This window comes from Myodes glareolus, chromosome 7, assembly GCF_982192425.1.
Source record: "Myodes glareolus chromosome 7, mMyoGla1.1, whole genome shotgun sequence".
In the NCBI taxonomy this organism is placed as follows: Eukaryota; Metazoa; Chordata; class Mammalia; order Rodentia; family Cricetidae; genus Myodes; species Myodes glareolus.
This window is the reverse complement of record NC_142032.1, coordinates 43,159,537-43,183,942: the sequence shown is the minus strand read 5'-3', so window position 1 is coordinate 43,183,942 and position 24,406 is coordinate 43,159,537. Positions and strand designations below refer to the sequence as shown.

Below are 24,406 nucleotides of genomic sequence, written 5' to 3'. Positions count from 1 at the left end.
CTATCAGACTCTTGAAGACTCTGAGATTTCCAAGAACTAGAAAACAATATTATGTGTTCACTTAACAAATACTCATTTTTTAAAAATAAAACTGTTATAAATTTAAAGGAAACAAATATCGATTTTATCTTTTAGTATCTACTCAGAGTATTATAGTATGATGAAATAAATTCCCTTAATTATTGGAGGGTCCTCAAAGAGAAAGTGCTCAGTTCTTTCTGGGGGAGAAAGAAGATAGCCAACAACCTGAAGGACAGTCGTGGTTTGTCACATGGATGTACTGCAGGCAGAGGAAAGAGTATCAGGAAGGCAGAGCTAAAGGTGTGCACTAATTTAGGTCATTTCAGATGTTATCCATGATACTCGTACAACCTTTAATTCTTTATCATCAGCTCCTTTTTTATTTTTCATTTTATGACTGCAGAGACAAGATTTCGAAAACGTGGGCAACTCAGGACTAGTTTCCAGAGAGTTTGCAAAAGCCGTTGTGGAGTCGGGTCCATCTTTTCTACCCAAAGGCCCAGTGTCTGCGAGTGTGTGGAGGAGATAGGGAGAAATGAGGCTATGTGAGGACAGACAAGGGACTCTGAGGAAATAGGCCCAGGCACTGCTTCTTTTAGGATCTTAGACTTGACCTTCTAACACTGGGGAGCCAGAGGATACTGTGAAGGAGAGGAGTCACATAATTCGAGTTTTGTTCCAGAAAGGTGATCTCAGCCGTGGCAAGGAGAAGGAAGTGTTGAAGTGTCTGAGGAGTGTGTGAGTGGAGTCAGGTTGTTGTGAAAATGTAGGTCGGATATAAGGTGCTCTGGACTAACTAATGGCAGAGAAGGGCTAGTAGGTTTGGATGCAAGACAATTCTGAAAGGAAGTAAGCAAGACTAGAAGACATGGCAGCAAAACAGGAGCATCCACAATAGTAGGAGCTTAACTGTGGCTGACTTAGTATAAAGGTTTGACGATGTCCATATATCCATACTTCAATACATCTACCATTTTTTGTCAAATATCCACCCGAACACCCTGCCATACCTTCTCTTGATTCACTAAGGTTTTGAGAAAGCTAGGGTTGACCTTTCATTTGATAATCTTAAAGCCTAAGCATTTAGAGTGGAGAGAAGGGAGCATCATGGATGCACTATAATTTACGACATCCTTGTGGCAGAAAATAAGTCAAATGTCTTTTGAACATACGGCTCATACGTGACAATGAAGGCAGTGTGCAGGACAGCTATGTGCAGAAACTCACTCGGTCCTTTCAGGGCTCAGGTCAATAAAGCCCAGGGCAAAGCTATTCCTGGTGTTAAAGGAGTATGGGCAGAGGGCTCATTCTGTCCTTTACAAAGATGCTTGAACATCAGAGCAAGATAGTTTTCTTGGACTGAGAGTCTGCAGTTGTGAAAAGGACTTAAAAAGAGAGGACAAAGGAGAGACAGTGAGTGCAGTATGCTAAGTTCCTGCTGGGAGCCAAAGGAGCTTCAAGAGTCCCTGCCTGGAAAAAGAGAAAAGGTAATAGCCAATGCGTTCCCTCCAGGGACCAGCCACATGAGAAAGTCCAGACAAAGGAGGCTGAGGAGAAAGAACAGAGGAGATGGGATCTTACTGGGCAATCACACACCCTTCATCTCCTATCCTGACTTGAATTGCAGCTACTTCTCAGCAGTTGGCTTTTATTGGTTTCTTTAACTAGCTTGGCCTGATGATGGTACATGTTGAAAGAGGAGTTGGCATCAGCTGTGCTGGGATAATGAGTTCGACAGGAATATGACAATCTCTGCCTTGTCTAGAGGTGGTGCTCTCAGACCCTACACTTCCTGAGATCAGGAAGAGGGAGGAAGGTGATTTAGGACAGCACAGCAGCAGCCATTCTGTGAAGACCCTGTGGGCATGCTCAGTCAAGCAGCGGTTGCTCAGCTCACCGGAAGTCTGAAGGCTGCTTTAATTGCTAATAAAATGATGTTAAAGAGTGAGAGGCACAAAGTATACTCAGTCCTATCTGCTACTCTCAATTACAAGGAGGGACGGTGCTGATTCTGGGGCAGGTTAGGGAAACTGGGTGTGTGATTACAGGTTAGTATTAAGTTTATGGTCCTCATTTTGTATTAGCTTTATGGAAGATATCTCTCTGACTTCCTTGTATATTCCCATATGGATAAACATACATTTTTTTTCCCCTTTTGGTGAAATTACACTTAGACTTATATTGTAGTTCTGATTCTTTCTTAGGGGGAAAGCTTATTGGAATCCATGTTTTAAAATTAGTTAGGAGAACTTGTAAATTCATAAATGAATTAACTAAATGAGACAAAAATTACAATGGGTAATTCACATGAGATAATAATCCATGAAAACTTTCTACCATTTTTGGTGAAAAGATATAAAACAATATTACTAAATTGTCACTCTTACCCAAAAGTCTTAAGGGTAATCTGAACTCTACTTATGATGTGGGCAATGAGAGGAGAGAAATTAAATTTTTGAAGGGGAAAATGGAATAAAAATGATGGTAATTCTCTGTAGTGTATGCAATAATTATGGAAGCCTGAGGCTGGAGTTAACCTCCTTCCTATATCTCCAGATGGTCTGGGCCTAAATAATCCTGTAAGTCTCTCTTTCTGTCTCCGTCTATGTCTTTGTCTCTCCTTCTCCCTTCTTGTGTCTCTGTCTCTCTCCCTTGCTCTCTGACTTCCACCTTCTCGTCCATCTTGAGTACTTCTCATTGTAATGTATTCAGTGAGTCAAACTGAAAAGGAACCCCTGTTTCAGGCCCACGCAGCACGGTGTGGTTGAGATGGGGGAGAGTTCACACAGCCAGATGACGTTTGAAAGGTCAGTCATCGTGGATGGCACAAAAAAAAGATGTCTGGAAAATATTTTGAAGCAAAATTTCAGGAATGGATGGAAAACAACTTTTCTTGCATACCAATTCAACAGCAAAGCAAAGTTTAGAAGCGAATCACCATTGCCAGGTTCAATGGGTAGCAGGCCATCTCTGCTTCAGCAGGGGAGAAAACTGACAGCCAAGGTGAAAATTTCATGTTTGTAGCTGTGATGTTATAAAACGGGGACCAGCTTGCAGCTCCTAAAATAGCCAATGACCTTCTGCAGCTCTGATTCCAACCACTCAGCGGGTTTTTTTTTTTCTTCTTCTTCACCAAAGTGGCTTATTTTAGCTCTCACTAGACATTTCAGCAAATGGGGGCTCTCCAAAGGCTACACTGTCTCCGTTGTGGGTCCCGCATCCCACAGGCGCTTTCATTATGATCTCAGGTTCTGGGAGTGTGGGGAGTTGAGCATGTCTTTACAGACTGCTGCTATTAGTATTATTACCAGGAGCGCCCTGGTCTAACTGCACTGAGTAGAGGAGACGCGGGTGCTCTCCATGGCTCTGGAGGGCTGGCATCTGAACTTCCCAGCCCTCTCCTTCCCTTCCAAGAGAATGGATGGTTTCTCCTCAGCAAGCTAGACTCCCCCTCCCCAATTTGGTTTCTTTTACAAGAGATTTTTTTTTGGGGGGGGATATTTTTCTTAAAATACTCTATTTTATTTCAATCAAAGAGATTAATGGATCTTTAATTTGCAATTTGCCTTAAGGATCTAGAGAAGGGCCGAGCAGTCTGTGTAGTTTATGCATGTGACTAGTGTGGTTGTGGAATGCTTAGGGGATTTGCTTTGAATTAATGCCACACTATCTCTATGGACTCTCTGAAGGCAGGCTGAAGCCCCTGTGTGAGGTTTCATTGTATCAAGGTTTCCCAGACTCCATGCTTTGAGAGGGCAGCTAGGATACATTATTAAACCAGCTGGCAGGAAGGTGAAGCAGGGAATGAAATGCACCTTTTGCCTTTTGCCGGTGAATCACACTTTATACCTTTCTGTTGTTCAATAGAACAAGGGCAGTGGTTTCTCACCAACGATGATGTCAGAAGACACCATGCCGGTTAAGACCTTTCTGATACTTTGAATTTCTACTCGGAACACAAGACCTTTAAGCATGAATAGAATCAAAACACTAGTATCACTGAAGCTTAAATGATTGGTCTATTAGTGATCTGATTGCCTTTAACAAAACAGGAGCTTTAGCATTTCTGGTTTGTATTCTTTTCAGGGGGAGTTGGTTGCAACAATAACCTATGTGTTGTTTGTTGGCTCAGTCCATTGTTGGGCCTTCATTACTCTTCCCAGTGAGTCATAGTAGCTTCACGTTTGCTTTTCATGTGAGTTCTATTGTTAACTCATATCAGAGTAGCAGAATTGATTTTTTACTTTATGTAGACCAGCACCAAAAAATGCTTAGACTTTTCAGAAAATAGTATTCTAACAAAGTATGAGGCTATACTTTTATAGTTTTTATAATTTATATAGTTAAAGAGTGCTGAGAGTATGACAAAACACAATATATGTAATAATGAAGCAGAGAATAGATCAGATTAATGTAAGTAATGATAATATATGCCAAAGCCTGACTGAACAGATGACTAGAATTGCTAATATTTTCTTAATATTCAGAAAGACCATCCCATGTACAAGAGCATTTTGACAGAAGGGGAGAAAATGAGAAGAATGAAAAGAGCACGTGCAAGCTTATATATTTTAGCTAAGATGACCCAAAATGCAAAAAAAAAAAAAAAGGAGCAAAAGCATATTAACTGCCCAAGAGGATGCTTTCTCATTGCTGGCTAGTTGAAAGCTGTTTTGGATCATGTACCCTTTGTTTTATTTCAACAGTGCATGTCTAATTTTTGGGAAATTTCTTTCTTGAAGCAGTTGACAAAATTGAGAAAGAATCTATTATGAAAACATTCCATTTCAAAATTAACTTTCAAAGCAAGAGACCTCCTCTACAGAACAATGGGGAAAGATGAGCGTGTTTAAGTGTCTACAGTTATCCAGTTTTGAGGCAGCTGTGTTCGAAGATGGGGAAGTCAAGAACAATCCCTTCCCAACTTCTAGTTTACGTTTTTGAGAAAGTCAATTAATCTCTCCCAGTCATGGTTCTGTTGACAGGAGAGTTTAGCCACAGTGACTCTCTCTGGCTCTGGGAGACAGAGTGACTGGAATCTGAGAGACTGACTGGCACATTTTGTTCCATTTGACTCATGCAAGACACATCCTACCGAGCTAAAGGGAGAGAAGGGACCCCAGCTTTAAAGGCGCATGGAATTCTGGCATGAAAGACACAGACAGTGGACTGCAAAGTTCACCAGAATCCTTGCTCACTCCCCTTTAAGAACTGCACCTCCCCATCCTGCCCAGAGGATGGTTAGAGGACCACAGATGATGAAATCTAATTATAAAAATTGCTCAGGGCCATCATTAGGATTGATGTTTATTATCTGAATTTTGTTGACACATGTATTGATTGTTAATTTAGATGGAAGCAGTCCTTCCTTCTCACTGCATATTTGGAAGTTTAGTCAATATATTTCTGACCTTTAGGAAAAAAAAACAATTTAGAGGTAACCTTTGGAGCCCACTTTTATATGTTAAACACTTATCTTAAATCTTAAAAAGGTATCTTGATTGTTTAATTAATTAGTTTAATTGGGTGATCTAAATGCTTCTTAAATAGTCTGGGACGAAACTGTCCAAAGTGTTCTAGAACAACAACAAAGGAGTTGTTTATTTACAGTTCCTTATTTACAGAACAAGTCTCTCTAGGCTTCATAGCCAGGGCTCGAGTTTAAATGATTAATTTGTTCACCTTAGTATTGGGGGCTTGTCAAAAGGAAGCTTATATCCCAAATTAAAGAAACAAAATAAAACTTTCCAATTCAACAAATTTCTCTGCACCTTGACCACCACAAAAATAAAGGCTCTTCTAGTTGGTAGATAGCCCTGTGCTAGGCTAGTGGTCCCAAAGTCACTGACCTCCATTCACCTGATGACCAACAGGCATTTCTTGCTTCCATGGCCATGGTGGTATTTTTAAGTCTAACTACCTCTTGCAAAAATGGGTACTTGAAAACAGAGCAAAGTCTGCATCATCCCAAGCAGCAATAGAGCCAACGTCAAGGCTTGCAATATGGTGAAAGCATGGTTTGCTGCAGCATAATACTCAGAAATGCAATTCCGTGAGGTGTTGTCAGCAAAAGTCATTTCGAAGGTTACCTTGTGGGTCCCAGCATCCCTTCCTATAAGCCAAGTTAGACCATCCTGAAATCGTTCCCTTTCCTTTCTGCAGAACATTTCATATCTATGATGACTTTTGAAATTGAGTGTATAAAATGGAATTGCCTTTCCAATAGCTTCTCAATGCTTTTTTTTTCCTTGCTGGTGGATTTAAGAATCTTATGAAGTTTTGAATCCTGAGTCAAAAAATTAATCCTAAAATAGTATCTCTAGGGGAATTTCACTGAAGATCAACTTTTCACCATTTTAACTCAGAATTGAAAAAGTGCATTAGAAGATTTCCTTACACTGGTAAATGTTAGCACATTAGGAACGCTGTATTGAGTGGTATGAACATTTATGTGCTGTAAATAGATGTGCATGCTCATAAGCGTTTGAACTGACCGTGTATGTTTGTGTTGACTGTAGTAGAGACAAACCTTTGCCTTTGCTTAGATCCTCCCTACTCTCAGAATGCTTTGCGTAGTTTCTGAATTATGGGAAATCGGTGCCCCAAGTGTGACAGCAGGTTACCTTGGCCATCATCACTAGGTGATATTAGCAGTCTTTGGGTGAGGGTTTATTAAAGGATACTTAGAAAGGTGGATTTGGTTGACCAGTAAAAGCAGCTACAGAATCTATTGTCGTAAGTACCATTTAAAATAATGCATGGTCATGTACCAGTTGGAATAAGTTCTAATCACGGTCAGCCCAAAAGTATGTGACAGTCATGGAATTTACTTACTTATTTATTTATTTTTGAATAGAAGATAGAAGGCCTGAGCTAAGCAGACAGTGGGAGGTGTCTGTGAGTGCTGAAAGAACACGATGACGTTCATGTATCACAGGGGCCAAGTCTGTCTCTTCCCAGTGACCGACCCAGGTGGCACTCCTCAGGAGTCAAGAACAGACATTCACTCTGTTTTGTGATGTGATTGAGCTCAGATTTGTTTTCCCCTCACTTCTACGGATTGCACCGTGGCTCACAAGTCCTTCCTTACCATTATTCTGTGCTCTCCTCCTTGTAGTGGCTGAAACAAAGGTTGCCTGTGTGCGCTGCCAAAACTTGCTGGAAGGTGAGAGAACTGTGGTCCTTTGAGGTCATTTTGTCCAGTTGTCTTTACTTTTCAGAATGGGAGACTGAGCCTCACAAAGCCGAACATTTGGCACGAGCGCACACGGATAGTAGGTGGGCCTGTGATTTCAAGTCTCAGTGTATTTTTTTTTTCTCTAATTGCCTGCCGATTCTGTGGCCGGAGTGAGTGGGAGAGGGGGTTGAAGGACATTTACAAGATAAACTTCAAGGCAAGAAAGGATAAACAAGGCCGACTGGATTTTCCTTTCCACAGAACATTTGAATGCCTTCCTCGTAGGTCTAGTGTCCTATCGGTGTTAAGGACCCACTAGGCTGTGGCTCTAAATTGAATGTCACTTGTACTTGTGCAGGTGTGACCAGAGGACACCGCTATTGCAGAAGCTGCAACTTGTGTTCTCTGCATTGCGTTCCCACAGGGAGTTAAATGACGGCTGTTACAAAACACTTGCTTAGAAAAATCCACACGGTAAAAGGCGCTGCTCTAAGTCCGTAGCCTCTACTCGGAGTTCTTAAAGTCAACATTTGAAATGGATAGAAAAGTTTGCATAATGAAGCACCCTGAGCACTATCTCTTGGTTGTCTCTGTAGCTTTAACAGTCTGAAGCCGTACATTACAGAGACTAGATGACTTTAGGCTCTTCTCATGCAGTCTCCTCTATTCAGGCTCGGTTATATAATAGACATATCCAAAATGAGGCTTATTTCTATGTTTGCTACTTAAAACTCCAGAGTCCATGAATAGAACACAAAGGGACCATAAGAAGAAATCCATTTTAACCCTGTGTGAGACAATGAGACCAGTGAGTCCACATTGCCTTGTCTCTGTCTGGAGGGACACTCAGCAAAATACCGGACCCAGGGGATAGGTGTGGAAGGCACACTGTGCCTCAGCAATATAGCTAATCTAAGTACATATATGCATATCATGTGTGATATGATTCACATGCATATCATGTATGTATATTCATTCTTCTTTCTTTTGCCTTTTAAAAATCTTTGGCTCCTTAAATTGTCTTGTCTGGAAACTTCTAGATACCTTGTCAATCATTTTTCATCTTAAATGAGCTTTTTTCAGAGTATAATCCCTGTAGCATCCCCCGAGCATTGGAGAACTGTGGTGGTAAGCGAAAACCAATGGTTCCGTTTTGATTTTTTCTGCTCACTTGCTGAGAATCCTTTGCCTAGCTTCCCTTCTCTATCACCAGCCATACAAAATTTTATTCCCGGAGACATAAGACATCCATCACGCCGGTTTGAAGTAAATTCCCAGCCAAGCCCTGTCAATACTGAGGCCTAAATATTAATTTGTGGTTGACTTCCAGCCTCTTCTTATTTCATGGCTTCTTTTCCTCCTGGGAGTTTGAAAAGCCCAGAGATAGATTTTTGAAATATTCTTTGTTGTTTCTGTGTTCTTAACTGTATTTTGCTTTTCAGCCTCAAAATTCTGAGACTAAAATGTTTCCTGATAAGAAAATAAGAAGAGGTCTGAGTAACTGATATTCACCATCTCCCAGACCTTCATGTCCTGGATCACTTAGGACGTAGGTTCCATGACAGCTTAAACAAATAATTTACTTGGTTTAGCATGCTGGGATTGAACAAAGGGTCTTATGCCTGCTAGACTGGCGCCGTGCCGCTAATGGCCAGTCTATTCTATTCCAAACTGTAATTATTTCTTTGACATCTATCACTTAGATGGTGAGAATAGAATCCAAGTTTTTCTTATTTCCAGTGGCTGCAATATCACAAAAAGAAATTCCTCAATGCATGCCCAGAAGTTGATGGTGGCAAAAATCAGCTGCTTAAGTTAGAATTAAGCTTTGCTGGTTAACCAACTCCGTGCCTAGGAAAGCAAACTCCTGTTTCTGACCCTTAACCTCAACTAGAGGTTTCCTCACAGGTGACCTGAAGCAGGGGTGAGGCTCCTACCGACTGAAACGTGTGGAAAGATTTCACATTTCCTTCTACACAGAAGCTGTTATCATCAGGATCCTTAGCCCAGGGAGTGTGAGTTCTTCGGGCACCTCTGGAGAAGGGTGTGCTTGATTTGGGCTCATTCCTGACTTTGATAACACGTCCAATTGACTTGATGATTCATATACAGTTGTTTGAAATGTTAAGCTGTAGTTCATAAATGGGTATTTTCCCAAAATTTCAAAGCTGCGAGGCCTTGTTGAACACAGGCTCAACGAAAGCCTGGTTTAAAAGAAAGATCTATTCATTAGGACTGATTTCAGCATAATGGTGGGACCACATGTTCCTTACCCTCTCAGAAACCAGAGGGAACAGTCAGAACGAGCAGCCATGAGTGATGCTCAGGAATGTCTTAGTAGCCCAGAGTCCTGGATTCACTGTTTAAACTGTGACTAAGCTCAGATTTTCTCTTTTGTCTGTACAGGACTTTTTCAGTGACAGCATGCCACCAACCAAGTGGTTCATATGTCTAATGAACAAATCAAGTTAAAAGGTCAGTAGAAAACCCTGTGAACTTTATATAGTGTTACCTAGAATGATGTCAGCAGGCATCAAGTGCTTTTCTGTGCATGCTTTTCTGTAGCAGTGCCAATGAGCTTCTGAGTGGTTAGTTGCTTGACAGGAGAAAATATAGTATAATGTCTAAAAGAATGGTTTTTGATTACTTAGACCTGGACTCGAATTTGTTCTCTGGTTTTACTAAGTATCTGACATCTAGCCTCAATGTTTTCTCCTATAAAATGGGTATACAGTCAGTCATCAGTCAAACCAAGACTTCTTTAAAAATTAAAAATAGAGTATCATTTAGCACAATGGGTACTTAACTAAAGGAGATTGTACAGCCTATAACAGCTAGGGATATTTTGTAATAATCACAATATTGATCTTACCATGATAATGATAATGCTTAGAAATGGAAATTAATAGCTTCAGAGTTATAAATATCTACTCATATCTCCCCCCGACATAAGCACAATGACTATTATTGGTTCAGATTTGGAGCTAAGACTCAGAGAATTAAAATAAAAAGATTGCAGCTGGAGTGAACCAGAGTACATCCCCGTTCTCTGCTGCCTTCTTGCACAGTGATGCTGGCTATGGACTTAGTGTTGTAGCGACATGGATGGCAAGTTTTAGATAGCTCCTTAAGACAAGGCATCTGTCACCATGCTGTGGCCTTGCAACCCCACACACCTAGATTCATGCACAGGGAATGGGCTTGTGTCCACTAGGTGGCATTGCTGTTTTAACAAAATCTGAGCGGAGCCAGTATTTAGGTTTAAGAGTCTGTAACATTTGAGAGTACTCACAGGACACTTCTAATTTCACCCTTAAAGTCTGATGAGAATTTAGAGCACATGTGGAGATCCGTACAGACTAGTGATGTCTTGAAATAATTATGAAAAGTTCTCTTTGGGTGTCAGAGTCTCTACAGGACGCCCTGATGAGATGTGATGTGCAGCTATCTGGTTCTCTTTTATCAGCTCACAGGAGAATAGGCTGAGGGCCAGAAAGGGAACGTGCTTGCCCACAGGAGCCCAGAGCCAATGGTTTTGTCTGTAGCATTCTTACCATAATTTCTATTGATGATAAGTCATAAATAAACCGTGAAAGCGTCCCTTTTGCATATGAGGCCAAAGACTGCTAAGGATTTTCCAGTTTTAATTTCATTGGGATTTAAATGTATGTTCCATCCCAGTCCTACACTCAAGAATTTGCATATTAAGTGGTATTTTATTTTGTTCTGACACACCCCTTTGGAAAGAGTGGGGGCCTCTGCAGACAAAGGCCATCCCGTTGGGTTGTGGATGCAGTAAGCAGCAGGTAAATAGGTGAGCACAAGTCCCTGGAATCAGATTTCCTGAAGCGGACGCTGGGCTCTTCCATGGAGTTACCATGGGCCCCTTCTGAAGCAGTGACTTCCCCCTAGGTTTCTATAAGTCCCTATTTCTGCAGTAAAATAGCATTTTTTTTGTTTTTGCTTTTTAGATTTTGATGAAATAGAAATATTTACAAAGTATCTCTTATACAATCAGGACATGGGTAAAGAGAGCAATATAGTGGACCTATCAGAGTCCAGCTATTGGTGCCTCTTAGTTGGGATATCAACAACTTAATTTTCTGCCACATGATGAGCCACTGAAAAAGACAAATAATATCTCAGGTTTATGATTGTGTGGCATTGTTTCTTCCTCAAACACACGTCATATGCAACCTAGAACACAGTCATAGATTTCATTGTATGTTCACAGCAAATCCAAATGAAAATAGTTGTGGGCTCCAGACACTTATTTGATGGCAACTAAGCATAGGGCTTACAAAGGTAACTATAGCGGAGACTTGGTGGGCCCTTGTCTAGTGGTATCCTTCTTATGATATTCCTGTGACCTAAAACTGTGCTTTGTCCTGTGCAATGATTGGAGACCTGGGATCACAGAGTTCGCTGTACTCTACATTATAATCCAAAGAGCCAGGATTTGAACTCAGTTACATGCTTCTTAGCCTGGAGGAGGCAGTCACTTCTGCTTTTGCTCTGACTTTTCTATGGTGAGGTGCACATGCAGCTCTGCTATTTGGGAGAGAATTGTATTAAGAGAATTTGCTACTGTTCTCCTGGCAGTTCCTTAATGAGATTAACCCATTCAACATTCCTTAGACTGTGGAGTTTTTAACAGGGTGAACAAAATTACGGTAGACCTGAAGGGGGCTTGCTGAGATGGGGACACTTCTGAGATCATGTCCTAAGTGGTCAAAAGTCATCATAGCTGAAAGCTGCTCAGGAGTAACTTGTTACTCTGTATTGCATAGCCTTCAAGACCATAGTCATTATTACTATGATTCAGAATCCCATGTAGAATTCATGTGTGTGCATGCACATGTGTGTATGTTCACATTTGTATGTACATGCATGTGGGGCAACCTTGGCTGTTGCTTCTTAGGAGTTGTCCACTTTGTTATTTAGAGACAGGCTTTCTTTCTGGCCTAGAGCTCAAGTAATCTAGGCTAGCTGGCCAACAAGCCCAGGAGTCTGCCTTGCCTACCTCCTCAGTGCTGAGATTTTAAGTGGGGTACCACTTTTTAAAAACATGGAATCTGGGATGTAAACTCGAATTCTTGTGTGTGAGCACTCTCCCTAGAATACCATGTCAAATTCCTGAATTAGCTGTCTTCGGGACTGCCTGCTGCACCATATAAAGTGGGAAGCCAGGGTTCTTTGTGCTTAGGGTGCACCTCCAGCAGTCTTTGAGCACCATTCATTTTATTACTGCATACTCTGTCCACTTCTCTTGAATAACATTGCTTTGGAAAGCTAGGAAATATCCTTGCTCCCACCAACAATATTTTTCCTTTTATAAGAATCCAAATTCACCCCAGAGCATCCGTTCTTTCCTTATAGATTGCATCTTTCTTATTTCTTCCTCCTTTCGTCACTCAACTTTTATGGGGCAAGAGGATTGGAACAGTTGTTAGAGAATAACCCAATTTCATTTTCTCAGTAGAAACCAGGTATGCATCAGTTAATTTAGGGCTGTGAAGATGCCTTTCTTAAGGGACTAAGGCAGCTTTAAGGGGGAACCTTCCAGAAATAAAACTCAGAGAAGACTCAGACTTACCGATCTCAGTCATTGTTATCCCGGGAGCTAACTGCCCATTGTTGAAAGAGCTATAGGTAAACAAGTTGGGTACGGATGTGAGGTCATAGATAGGTTCTTGCTTTATCTGTTTGATTCCAGTCATGTCTAGTCCTGATTGATCGGGAGACGGCTGACCAGAATCTATGCTGTAATATCCTTCGGATTTCGGCAAGTCAATGACGTGCCCGTTGGCGTAGGTGCCGCCGGTCTCGGTGTTCAGGTTGCCGAGACCGTTACTGATGCTGCTGCTGTACACCCTGGCAAGGGCCTCTGCCTCCCCGCTCTGCTGTTGCCGCTGCTCCTGCAGCCGTTGCTGGTGCTTCTGCACCTCAGCATACAGGCTGTCACGCTGCTTCTTGGACATTCTCCCGAACTTTACAGCTGGGATGGAGAGAAGAGAAAAAGATAACAATGTGGTTATCATTATCTTAGCCATTTAGCACTAAGGGACCTGGGTGTTTGTTTCTTCATTATCATATAGGCAAATCCTTATGGCTGCAAACCGGGGCTTCACTCTTACATTTTGCATTTAGGGAAACATTGTATTCGGAGGGTGTGCTGGTTTGTACCGTTGTTTTCAGCGTGTCCAGCTTTCTGCCACTGTAACTGATAACTGAGACGATCAACTTAAAAGTAGAGAAGGTTGCTTGGTGGCTCACAGTTTTGATGGCTTTTGTGCCAGTGGCACAGCGGGATACTATGCTAGAGAAAGTGTGGTAGAACAACTCAACCCAAGCAAGCAAAAGAGAGGAAAAGGAAGGGGCTGAGGTCTCAGTGTTTCCTTCAGAGGGACACTCCCTGATGACCTAAGGCCTCTCTCTAGGCCCCACCCTCTAAAGGTTCTACAGTCTCTTAGCAATGCCAACTTGGGTTCCATATTCCTTAATGGGGCCCTTAGGGGAACATTCAATATCCATGACATTAAAGATGTATTCACCCCTCTCTCTTTCCCTTACTCTCTCTCTCCACTTGTGGATAGCATATACAAAACCAAAATAATGACTTTTATGAGACTAGCAAAGGTTTCCTGCTATTAAAATGACCCCTGTAAATCAATATTGACTTTCTTCCCCATCATTAGGACTACCAGGCCCTTGGAAAGAAACCCATTGTTTCAGTTTGGGACGTCTTTTCTTGGTAAGAACAAGGTTGCAGGCAGTGTTAAAACCTCATCAGTTGTTGCCATTTTGGATTTTGGAGCAAATGATAAGAAGCTTTGAACGGCGGCATTTGTATGCACTCAGGGCAAGTGATCCAGCAAGAGTGACTTTCCTCGTTATCCCAGCTCCAAGGTTTGTTCTGCCCATTTCGTGCAAGTAAATCCTCAGGCAGTTTAATGGGAACCGAGGGAGAGGCTCCGCAACTGTCTGGAAGTAATATAAAAAGGCTTTTACCCCCATGCACAGCTTTCTGATTTGTGGAACACAACCTCCCTAACTGATATGGATAGTGACCTCTTCCTCACAAGCCCTCAACCTTTCTTTTGGCATGCTAAGCTGCTTGGTTCAAGTCATTTTGCATTTTGCTCATCTGAGTTTCTGATTTTTTTCCTTTGGTGGTGGTGCCAATTTCCTCAGGTTTTGTTGATGTCAGGACCTCAGAGGGTGTAGAAAGGAGGGAGACAAGTGTAGAAACTGATCAGGATTCACTCATTAGCGTTGGAGTTCTTTCTAAAAACCTCGACACACAAGAAGTGCTTGCAGGCTCTCAGCTCAGAGGGTCCACAGGGGAGGCCTGCATTGCGAGGATGCTTCCATTCACTCCCTATAACATCTATCCAAATTCCTCTTCCTCTTGCATTGGGAATGATGCTATCAAATATTATCTGAGTATGGATTGTTCAAAATGGAGACCACACTTCCCAGCCCTAATTACTGACAGTGTGACTGTGTGATTAAGTCCTGGATAATAGGGTGTGCAGGGTGGCAGAGTGTTTAGATATTCTTAGGTAGAGTGGCATGCTCTCTCTTTGCCTGCCAGATTGAAGCTGTGACAGGCTGAACTTGAACTCCCCCAGTCTCATCCTCTTTCTTCTTACTCCCTAATCTTTCTAAAATAAAATTCCTGAACTCTGGCTTTTCAATGCTGCCTAAATAGGAAGATGAAGCGGCAGTTATCCTGTAGTTTTTCTCAGTGAAGAGAAACAATCTAATTAACTACCAGCAAATGCCTTTGCCCTCTCGGTTGTCGTTTTTATTGGGTCTGGAATTGGTTTGGACCCTTGTGTTGCATTTAACTCGCTGTGTAGACACTGTTGTCCTTAGACTCTGCTTCTTCTCAGATATTTTTTTTTTCTTTTTGAGTGTAGTGGCAGTTCAGCTAGATCACGGACAGCAGAAGTCTACCGAAGGGTTAGGGAAACTTTTCCTTGTGCTTTTATATTATGTCATTACAAATAATTTGCATATTGCTCTCTAGAGGAAGATGCCATTCTATAAGGAAAATTAAATGATATTGAACATTGACTCAGGAGGACTGCGTTCCAAGAAAGTGATATTCACCTTCTCTGTTGCTGACTTTTGTGCCTTTGTCTTTGCATTTGCGTCAGCTCAGATGGCTCTAGTCTCTATACAACGGGCTCTATCGCTTAAGATTAAAATAATGCAGTAATTTTATAGAATAGTGTGCATTCACAGGTTTAAATCTTAGGAATTAAAAAAAAATCAAGAGTGAGCCAATTTTCTTCATGGTATCAGAACTGCCTTTAAAATACTTGCCATTTAACCCTCAAGTCTATGAACTTTGAGGTAGAGTGATTATATAAATGACCCTGATTCACTTTCCATGCACCCTTTCACGTTCTCCATGACTATTCCCAATTCCCCTTTATTCTGTGCTGGCGTGATGCCCAACCCTGAACTCCCAGCCACATGAACTGCTAGGCCAATGGGTTATTGACAAATGTGTCATAAGCAGAGACTCGAAAAGGGCCTGTTTGACTGGGCATCTCACCACGCAAGGGCATACCTGAACTAGATTGCTGAACAATAGGATATGCGAAGCTGATTCAGGCCTCTTCTATCACCCAAGCAAGGCCATCTACCATCAGCAGGGTCACAGACTGACCTGCCGCCAAAGCACGCCTCCATGTGCTGCTGACCATAGTCCTTGTAATTAGAGCTAATGATGTTGGAAAAGTCTGTTGCCAAGGGCTCCGCTGTAATCGTCTGAAGACTCAACAGAGAAATGTACCTCTGTTGCACAAGGCTGGCTTGTCAGGTGACAGAGCAATTGGAATATCTAGAAAGAGGCAACTGAAAGAGGCCACAGCTTGGAATTCTCTGGCTTTGTCTTAAATCAAAGACTTTCTCAGACAATGACCACAGAACGACTCCCGCACAAGGTTTTCATTTATTTCAGAGAAGTGTTTTAGTTTTATCTCCTCTCCTGCAATAAAGCTGGTGGTCTACTCCAGGGGAAAATGTACAGTACACCACGAAAATACACCAACTGAACTTCTCTGACATAGAAACATTTCCTGGCTATTGTCTGCAGACTCCTTGATGTATTCAAAGCTCCACTTTAACAAAGGCCTTCTACTGTTATAGTTTCAAGTATTTGCATGCTTTTTATCACTCCTCATGGGTGAGCACAGCACATATTTTAGCCATTCGTCTCTTGCAAACCTGATTTCTTCTGCTAATGACATTTGTTTTAGTATAGAGCCCGTTTCTTGCTAAACTACCATGGCTTAAGAGAACCAGCATGAGTCTGTACACCTTGCAACTGATTCACAAATAACTCAGGATGACAACATCAATACCCAGTACATACAAAGGACACTTCGGTGTCGGAGGGTCAGAAACCACGTCACTTTTGTTTACGGTGTGGGAGTCAAAGTACAGCAGAAGATTTCAGGGTGACTAGAAATGAAAAGTCATTGCTCCATCAAAGATTTCTAGTTCCTGCTGCAGGAGGATTGAGCAGGTGTTTTTGAGACTCCAGCTATGTGACCATCACCTATGACTCTGGGGACAATTGGAAACGGTAGTGTCTTACTGTCTCTACGTTTCCATGTCTCTACCTGCTTTGCGCTAGTTAAGTTGGTCCTGGTTTAACTCTTTTAGCGCTGGAGATGAGCCAGCACCTTTAGGGATCCAAACTTTGTATGAGAAGTCTGACTCATGCGACTCGTTTTAAATTCTCTCTCATGTCAGTCCTTAGACAAACTCTAGATGTAGAACGCAGCTTCTTCCGTGGTAGTATGTCAGTGACTATTGAGCACTTTCAATGAAGAAGTGTGGCTGCAGTCCCGAATGTTGGCTTTTAGTTGAAAGTTAAATCATTTAGTGCTATGTGTCACCTGACCCAGTTCTGGATAGAGAACATTTTCCTGCGAAGCTTGTCTGTGCACAGGGCATCACCAGTGTTTTCATCTATGAGAACAGACTTTATATACTTAAAAATTATAAATTAAATGAATTTTTTGCCTTCTAAATTATTGCATTGTAAATTTTAGTCTGTTTACTTTTGGGGGTGTGTAGTCTAATATCTTCATATTGATATTAAGCATTTCTCTACAAATACTTATGCTGAAGATTGATTTTTTACAGTCCAGTTAACAGAAAGACAGAGCCAGGCATGGGGCATATATTTATAATCCTAGCACGAGGCAGGAAGACCATCCTTGTCTACACAGTGAGTCCAAAGCCAGCCAGGACAATAGACTGGGGCTCTATTTCAAAAAGCAACCAACCAACCAAAATACCAAACAAACAAATAGAATATGCACCAGGAAGAGCAAGATTCAAGATACCTGCTCAAGAGATAGAAAGCCAATGATGTGAATGGTAAGGCATCTTTACCAGTAGCCATGATGTTCCAGTGACCAGATAAGGTGAGGCGAGAGCCAGCCGTAAGTGGCAGACAGCAAATGCGTTTACCAAAGTGAAGATACTACTGTATCATTGATGGAGATGTGAGCACATCTTACCCTGGCTCCTGAACTGCTTGATAAAGCACTGTGTCAGGGTTTTCTATGTCAGCAGATGGGAAGGATAGTTAAACAGCAAAGGCTGATGCTGCATCACTCACTCTCAAGTTCTAATTGGATGAAATGAAACACCATAGTTGCAGAACTTTAGGGTTATTCAGTGCCATATGCTGCCATAACTTTCTGGGACAGGTAAGACCCCATCAGGATACAAGGCCATTTATAACACACTATAGGGCTGCAAGAAAGCTGGGGCCAATGTTCATAGTATAAGGATGTGCATGAATGACCAAAAATGAAAAACAGGACGGCAAAATTATTTACCATACTTGGATTTTTCACCTTGTATCACAAATCTAAGAAATTGGTTGTGTGTGGAGGAGGAACACACGCTCTATCACCTGAGTGGAAACGCAGGACCCCGAATGCATCTGCACTCTTCATCATGGCTCAGAATAGTCCAGGTCTCTCACTGGTTATCTGTGAACAGCCAGTGAACTGCCTCCCTTCCCATGAAGTCATGTTCTGCTCCTAGTATCTCCATACACTTGTGTACGTCAGATTGTTCTGGCAGACGAATGGTTTCCTTCACCTATAGCTTTCTGATTTAGTCCTGAAAGTCTCACATCCCAGGAAAGCTTTATTTCCCAGGAAATATGGCCAGGCGGTCATTTACTATCTATCCTCAGTGAGACTTCGCTTAACCTAGATAGCGCAGGCTGCTCCGCAAATCCCCACCACCGTCCTTTCTCTGCTTCTTTCCCAGGCAATTCTGTATTTGACTATCCCCACTTTACTTCTTAATTCACAACCAGCACTCTGCTTTGCTTTTCTTCATATTCCCAATTCCCCGAGTTAAAACTCTTTCAGTGGCTTGAATAGCCGCTAGCCAAACATCCATCTGAAACCTCTAAGAAACAGGAAGGCAGAGGCTTACCATCTCTCGACATTCCTAGGGCAAGACACTTCTGCAGTCGGCAGTGTTGGCAGCGGTTCCTGTTGGTTCTGTCAATTAAACAGTTTCTCTGCCTTGGGCAGGAGTAAGAGGCATTGTTCTGCTGGCTCCTCCTGAAGAATCCCTAGAGAGGAAAAGAGAAAGCAAGGGCAGGAGACTCAGAAAGGGCAACATTAGCATATACACTGATAGACTCTGCACCAAGTACAGTTGGGCTTAATCCTTCAAAAGTTTTCGATTGCTTCTTGGTGCACTTATAGATGGTTCTGAGCAGAATATGTGTGCTTATTTATGGACATGTGGCAGTATCTTTCTTCAGTTCTTCATTCATTCATTCATTCATTCAATGTTTACTGAAAGAATTTCTTTGAAGAGAAAAAGGCTTTGCCCCAAAGGAACAACAGAGAAGGAACATCAAAGAGGCATGTCACTGCTAAACCAGGGAGGACAAAGTCTGAATGAGACATGAGCCTGGGTTTGAACTAAGGCTGTGGGTCTTGGTAGGCGCCACAGCATCAAGGAATGTGGGCTCAGTGTTAGCTCCATTTTCGTCCCACATTCTAAAATGTATTTTTCCAAATCTGAAAAAAAATCAAATTGTCCAGAAAGTATCAATTTTTTCTTGAGGCAGAGTGTCACCATGCAACTTTGGTATCCCTCCCTGGCTGCCCTAGAACTGGCTTTGTGTATCAGGTTGGTTTTGAACTCACAGAGATGTCTCTGCCTTGCCTCTTCCTCCACAGTGCTGGGATTATGCACTATCACATGGGCAGAAAGTTGTTTTTGAAACACATGGTGTATCTTATCATAAATCACATTTTGAGTCAAAGAAACACTAAATACAACTTCTTCCATATACAACAGGTAATAAATGAATGCCTGCCTTTAGGTTATAGGATGTGAGAGTTCTTACTTCAAGTAGGTTCAAATTCTTCTGGTGTAGAAGAACTATAACCGACTGGACACTCCTCTTTACAATCGTTACCTGGGTTTATTGCTATTTTTTTTAATTCTTTTGGTACCAACCTCCCTTAGTTTACTTACAAAGAAAATATAACGAAGAAAATAAGCATTTTCCCCGGAGACAGGAAAGTTATAGTTCCCTGTTTATTTCCCCAGATAATCAGTTTCCCCAATCACTGCTCTCAAAATGCCTACAGAGAGATGGTGCAAGTGAAAAGTGCCACCAGCAAAATGATGGTCTAAACAGAAGTATTATGAAGGAACACAGGGAAAAGATAGCTCTCAGGTTTACCCTTTGGAAGTAAAAAACTTTCAAGAGGCCCGAACTAGAGCCCCTAAGTTCCTTCAAACACCTGTGTTTCCTCAGGTGAATGGAGCAGGGCTGGATAAATAAAGCCTGCCAGAAGACCAACATGGATTTGAAATTTACAGGTCACTAAAAATCAGGGCAATTAGGAAAAGGGAATGTTTTAATAAAGTGTAAAATATCAGTATCAGCGTGCAAATTCTTAACAGTTTAAAGGAAGACAGGATCGATACTACTGATTTTGGTTTTGCCTTGGGTTTCAGTATGGCTTAGTATGTCATACTTGCGTTCAGTGTGGCGTGGTGAAGGGCATTGCTGATCAAAGGAACCGTAGAATAACTGTATGACCAAGGACCCCTTGGAGAGAGATTCCAAATTGGCTTTGTGGCTTGAGCACAGACCCAATCAAGGAGGACTATGTTCACCTCTGCACCTTCATGTGTGCTGCTTGTTCACTACACTAGTGATTGTGCAACAGGACTCCATGAATTCAGTTTGGTTGGATTCTGGAACACACCTAAGTCCCCAGGGGCTGTAACGCCTGTTTTATGTACCAAGAAAGCTGTGAGGAAGCATCATCGAAGTGTCCTGGTGCTGTCTAGCGATGCCTTGGAATGTACATCTTAAGGAAGAATGTAATAGATTTTATCTTTGGATACTGGAGTACCACTTAGTAAAAGAGTTGGCAGAGAAGACATTCTGAAGTCACAGCCACAAGCCCTAATTTACAGTCAATTTGACATTAATTATGAGTCATTTCTTGCTTATCTGTTGCTCATTATTGCAAATGAGATTTTTGGCATGAAAAATAGATTCTGTTCCACGTTTTACTGAATGAATAGGAACTGAAGAAGTTTGTGAGTTGAATTGATGTTTCAAACGGTCTCGCATGTTGACTCCCAAGCATTATTACAAAAACGCAAAGAGTTATAGCTGAATCTGCCAACACTGACAGCTGATTTTGAATGGGATTTCTACTGGGGAAACATGTAGCATATTTATACATGTGGGGGTTTTTCAATGAAATAAATAAAAGTCATGTGATATATAGCCAGTTTGACTAAAACCTCAGAATATGCCGACTAGTGACTGCATAATTTCTTTGATGGCAGATTGAAAAGTTGACAGCAGCCTAATCTCTTGTTCCTGCCGTTGACTTGCTGGGTTATGCTTATCCAATGTTTAAGAGCTTATGGTTCAAAACTGCTTTTTAAAATGAATGTATCTCTGTAGTTTGAATTCCCGACATTTTCCAAATGTGTTATGTAATGAAATAATGAGCAGGCAGCATTCATATACAAACAACTTAAATGGATATGTTGGTTGTCGTCTAGACTAGGGCTCTTGAGCCTGCAGAACAAACCTGTAGAAATGCTTTCGTCGGAGAGAGTTCTCATGACAAACTTACTAACGCTGACGACAAAAACTGTTTGTCCTCCTACCCAGAGAAATAGCTTACTTATGAAGGGTCAAAGCAACAATCAGTTTCTTATTTGCTTTATTGTTTCTTATTGATGGAATAAAAAATGGCGTGGTAGTGGGTGACACAATTCTTCACTCTGGATTTATAGAGAAATAGAATAAAAACCCATTTCCTAGCTCTGCCTAAGGATAGCACTGATCATCTCCATTCCACTATGCTGAGTTATATTTTCTCATATTATTTTCACCTTTTTTATTTTATTCTCCACTTTTCGAATCCTAAGTGCTTCATTTGTGAGGCTTGTGAAGGCACCATCAATTTCTGAAGAGCAGTGCTATCTTGGCCATTATAATCTGTTTTATCCTGTTTATATTAAAAAGTCATCCTAAGATTGTGCTTGAATTCTAGAGTCTACGACTATGCCACATCTTTGTCAGTTTACTGAACTCGAATAAATGATTCACCTTGCCTGCATATTGCCAATGACATTGCCAGCATCTAGCACACCCCTTGCATATGGCACTTGAGTTATGTTCTGGTTATGCCCATCCCTTTAAAACTCATTGTGGAACTGTTTAGAGTGGCCCTTGCTAGTCTCACTCTTTCCCTCTTTCAGATTACTTTAAAAACCCTGCCCTTCATTTTCAAATTTTGATTATCTCAGGTTAGGATTGTGGCAATGGCTATTCCCTTAGTCTTGTGTTTTCCAAACCCCTTACTCATAGGAATGAATTTGTGATTGGGTTGATGGATTCTCTCTAAGGGAACACTGGACAGAATGTAAAAAAGTCTTGTGTTCTTGGCAAGTTTCTTTTTTATACTTGTATCAGTGGCATATATCAAACAAGATTTTGTTTATACTTCAGGAACCCATTGAAAAAATTAAGATTTGGGTGAGGATGAACTTTGACTGATCTAGAGTTCATGTCTAGCATTCAATGCTTCCAACATTTCAAAATTTTTATTACTATTTCATACTTGAAGTGTATGAGTATTTTTTCTGCATGTATGTCTGAGTACCATGTATGTGTGGTGCCCAACAAGGTCAGAAGAGAGTTTCAGATACCCTCGGAATGGAGTTACAGATGGTTGTGACCACTCTGTGGGTTCTGGGAAGTAAACCTGGGTCCTCAGGAAGAGCAATGAGTGTTCTTAGCTTATGAGGCATCTCTTCAGCCAGTGTCAGCAGCTGGCACACACATCCCTCAGTGTGTCTTCTTGAAAACCTTGGCACACCACCACAACGTGGAAATCCCTACCTTGCAGCCTTCACACGTGATGACGCCGTAGTGGATCCCGGAGGATTTGTCGCCACAAATTTTGCATGGTATCACTTCAATTTGTGCTGAAAGAGCAAGAGAAGACATTCTGAACGTCCATAATCGCCTTCTTTGGTTTTTGTTATTTCTGTGTTCGCTCTTACCTGTTCTAGCCGAGATGTTTGTGTGAGGTGCTGACAGTTGCAGGTTGCTGGGTGAGAGTAATGGCCTGGGGTGTCAATTACCATTTGAATGGCCTTCCTAGCCTTCTTCTAAGGGAGTGGTTCGCAACTTTTCTGTTTCTGTGACCCTTTCATACAGTTCCTCATGATGTGGTGACCCCAACCATAAAAATATTTTTGTTGTTACTCCATAATTATAATTTTATCACTGTTATGAATTGTAATGGAAATATCTGGGTTTTCTGATGGTCTTAGAGGATTCGTATGAAAGGGTTGTTCAACTCACATGCTGAAAATTACTCTTAGGAAAAGACATCCATTTATCACTCTTTGTTTTTCAAACTGAATTAAACACACACACACACACACACACACACACACACACTCCTACAATGCATGATTAGAGACCAGATGTTTTCTCCTTCTTTTACTGTTTTTTTTCTTTTTAAAACTTGTCTTCCTTAAAATAATATGACAGAAAAATCCTGTGAACTCATACCTTTACATTAATTTTACATTTGAAATAGGAAGTTACTAGGAGTTTTTTTCATGACCTTATCTCAGTGTTTTAAATAACTAAACAAAACAAAACTGGAGTGTTGGCCTATGGTGACCTTACATGTTGTGTGGTTAGACGGATTGGCCATCTCTGTGAAAATACTGTTCACGAACCAACCAAACATTAATTGAGCATGCTTTAAGTGTCTGCAAGGATATGGAGACATAGTGACTCAGGAGAAGATATGGTAATGACTTTGATAGTCTCATTAATAAAAAGTTAATAATGAAGAAATCAGAAAATAGTTATATAGGAAGTTAACATGCATTTAATTTCACTGGGGATGAAGAGGTTCACTTTTAAGAAAAGAGTATAAGAGATAGCTTATTTTGGGCCACATCTGAGTGATTATGGCCCAGGTCATAGATTTAGGTTATCTCAAATTCTATGTTGAAGTGTGGAAAGAGTTTCATAAAGTTTTATAGTTTTACAGAACAAAGGAAGTAATAAATCAGGGCAAGTTTGAAATTCATGATGGGTGCATCAGAGAGGTGATCACAGCAAACAAGATAGGGGAAGCTTCTTTATAGGTCTCAGATGCTGTCTGATGACATTCTGAGCTTTTGGGCTGGAGGACACTAATGGTCTGCTAACTTAGTGGATTCTGAAAGAGTTTTATCTATTAGTTGTAGGATGTTAGTTCCGACACAGCGGTGGGAAAAGAATGGCTATCCAGGGGCCTAAGGTAAGGTAATTAGCACCGGACCCTCAACATTCCAAGCTCTCCACAACAGTGCAGTTCTAATTGGGAAGGCAGAGCATTTTACAGATCGTGTGGAATTGGTTAGACTGCAAAGAAAGCAAGGGACATGCAGTGAAAACTGGTCAGAAGTCTGGAATGAGTGTGGTTTGCTATCATACAGAGCGATGGGTTTTAAGGGAAATTTGGGTCATGTGGTTACACAGTAGTGCTACACCAGACTTTGGGGCTGCAGAAGTCAGGCAGGAAGGTTTTCCCCTGCTCCTGTTTTGACACAAGGAATGGATAAAATGAAGAGTGAAAAAGAGGA

General features: G+C 41.4%; 1 protein-coding gene across 3 annotated transcripts in view; it reads right to left on the bottom strand.

Moving 5' to 3' along the window:
- The window catches only part of Rorb (RAR related orphan receptor B), a 184,516-nt gene that overhangs the window by 35,761 nt on the left and 124,349 nt on the right, over nt 1-24,406 (bottom strand). Inside the window, exons 2-4 of one of the 3 annotated variants that reach the window (XM_048429833.3) lie at nt 22,656-22,741; nt 18,686-18,827; nt 12,795-13,196 (exon numbers count right to left, since the gene is read on the bottom strand). In XM_048429833.3, the coding sequence (XP_048285790.1) occupies nt 12,795-13,196; nt 18,686-18,827; nt 22,656-22,741 (630 nt within the window). Of the gene's footprint in view, nt 1-12,794; nt 13,197-13,335; nt 13,625-18,685; nt 18,828-22,655; nt 22,742-24,406 lie in introns of those variants that run through there. The other 2 variants (XM_048429834.3, XM_048429835.3) reach the window with 2 other exon arrangements.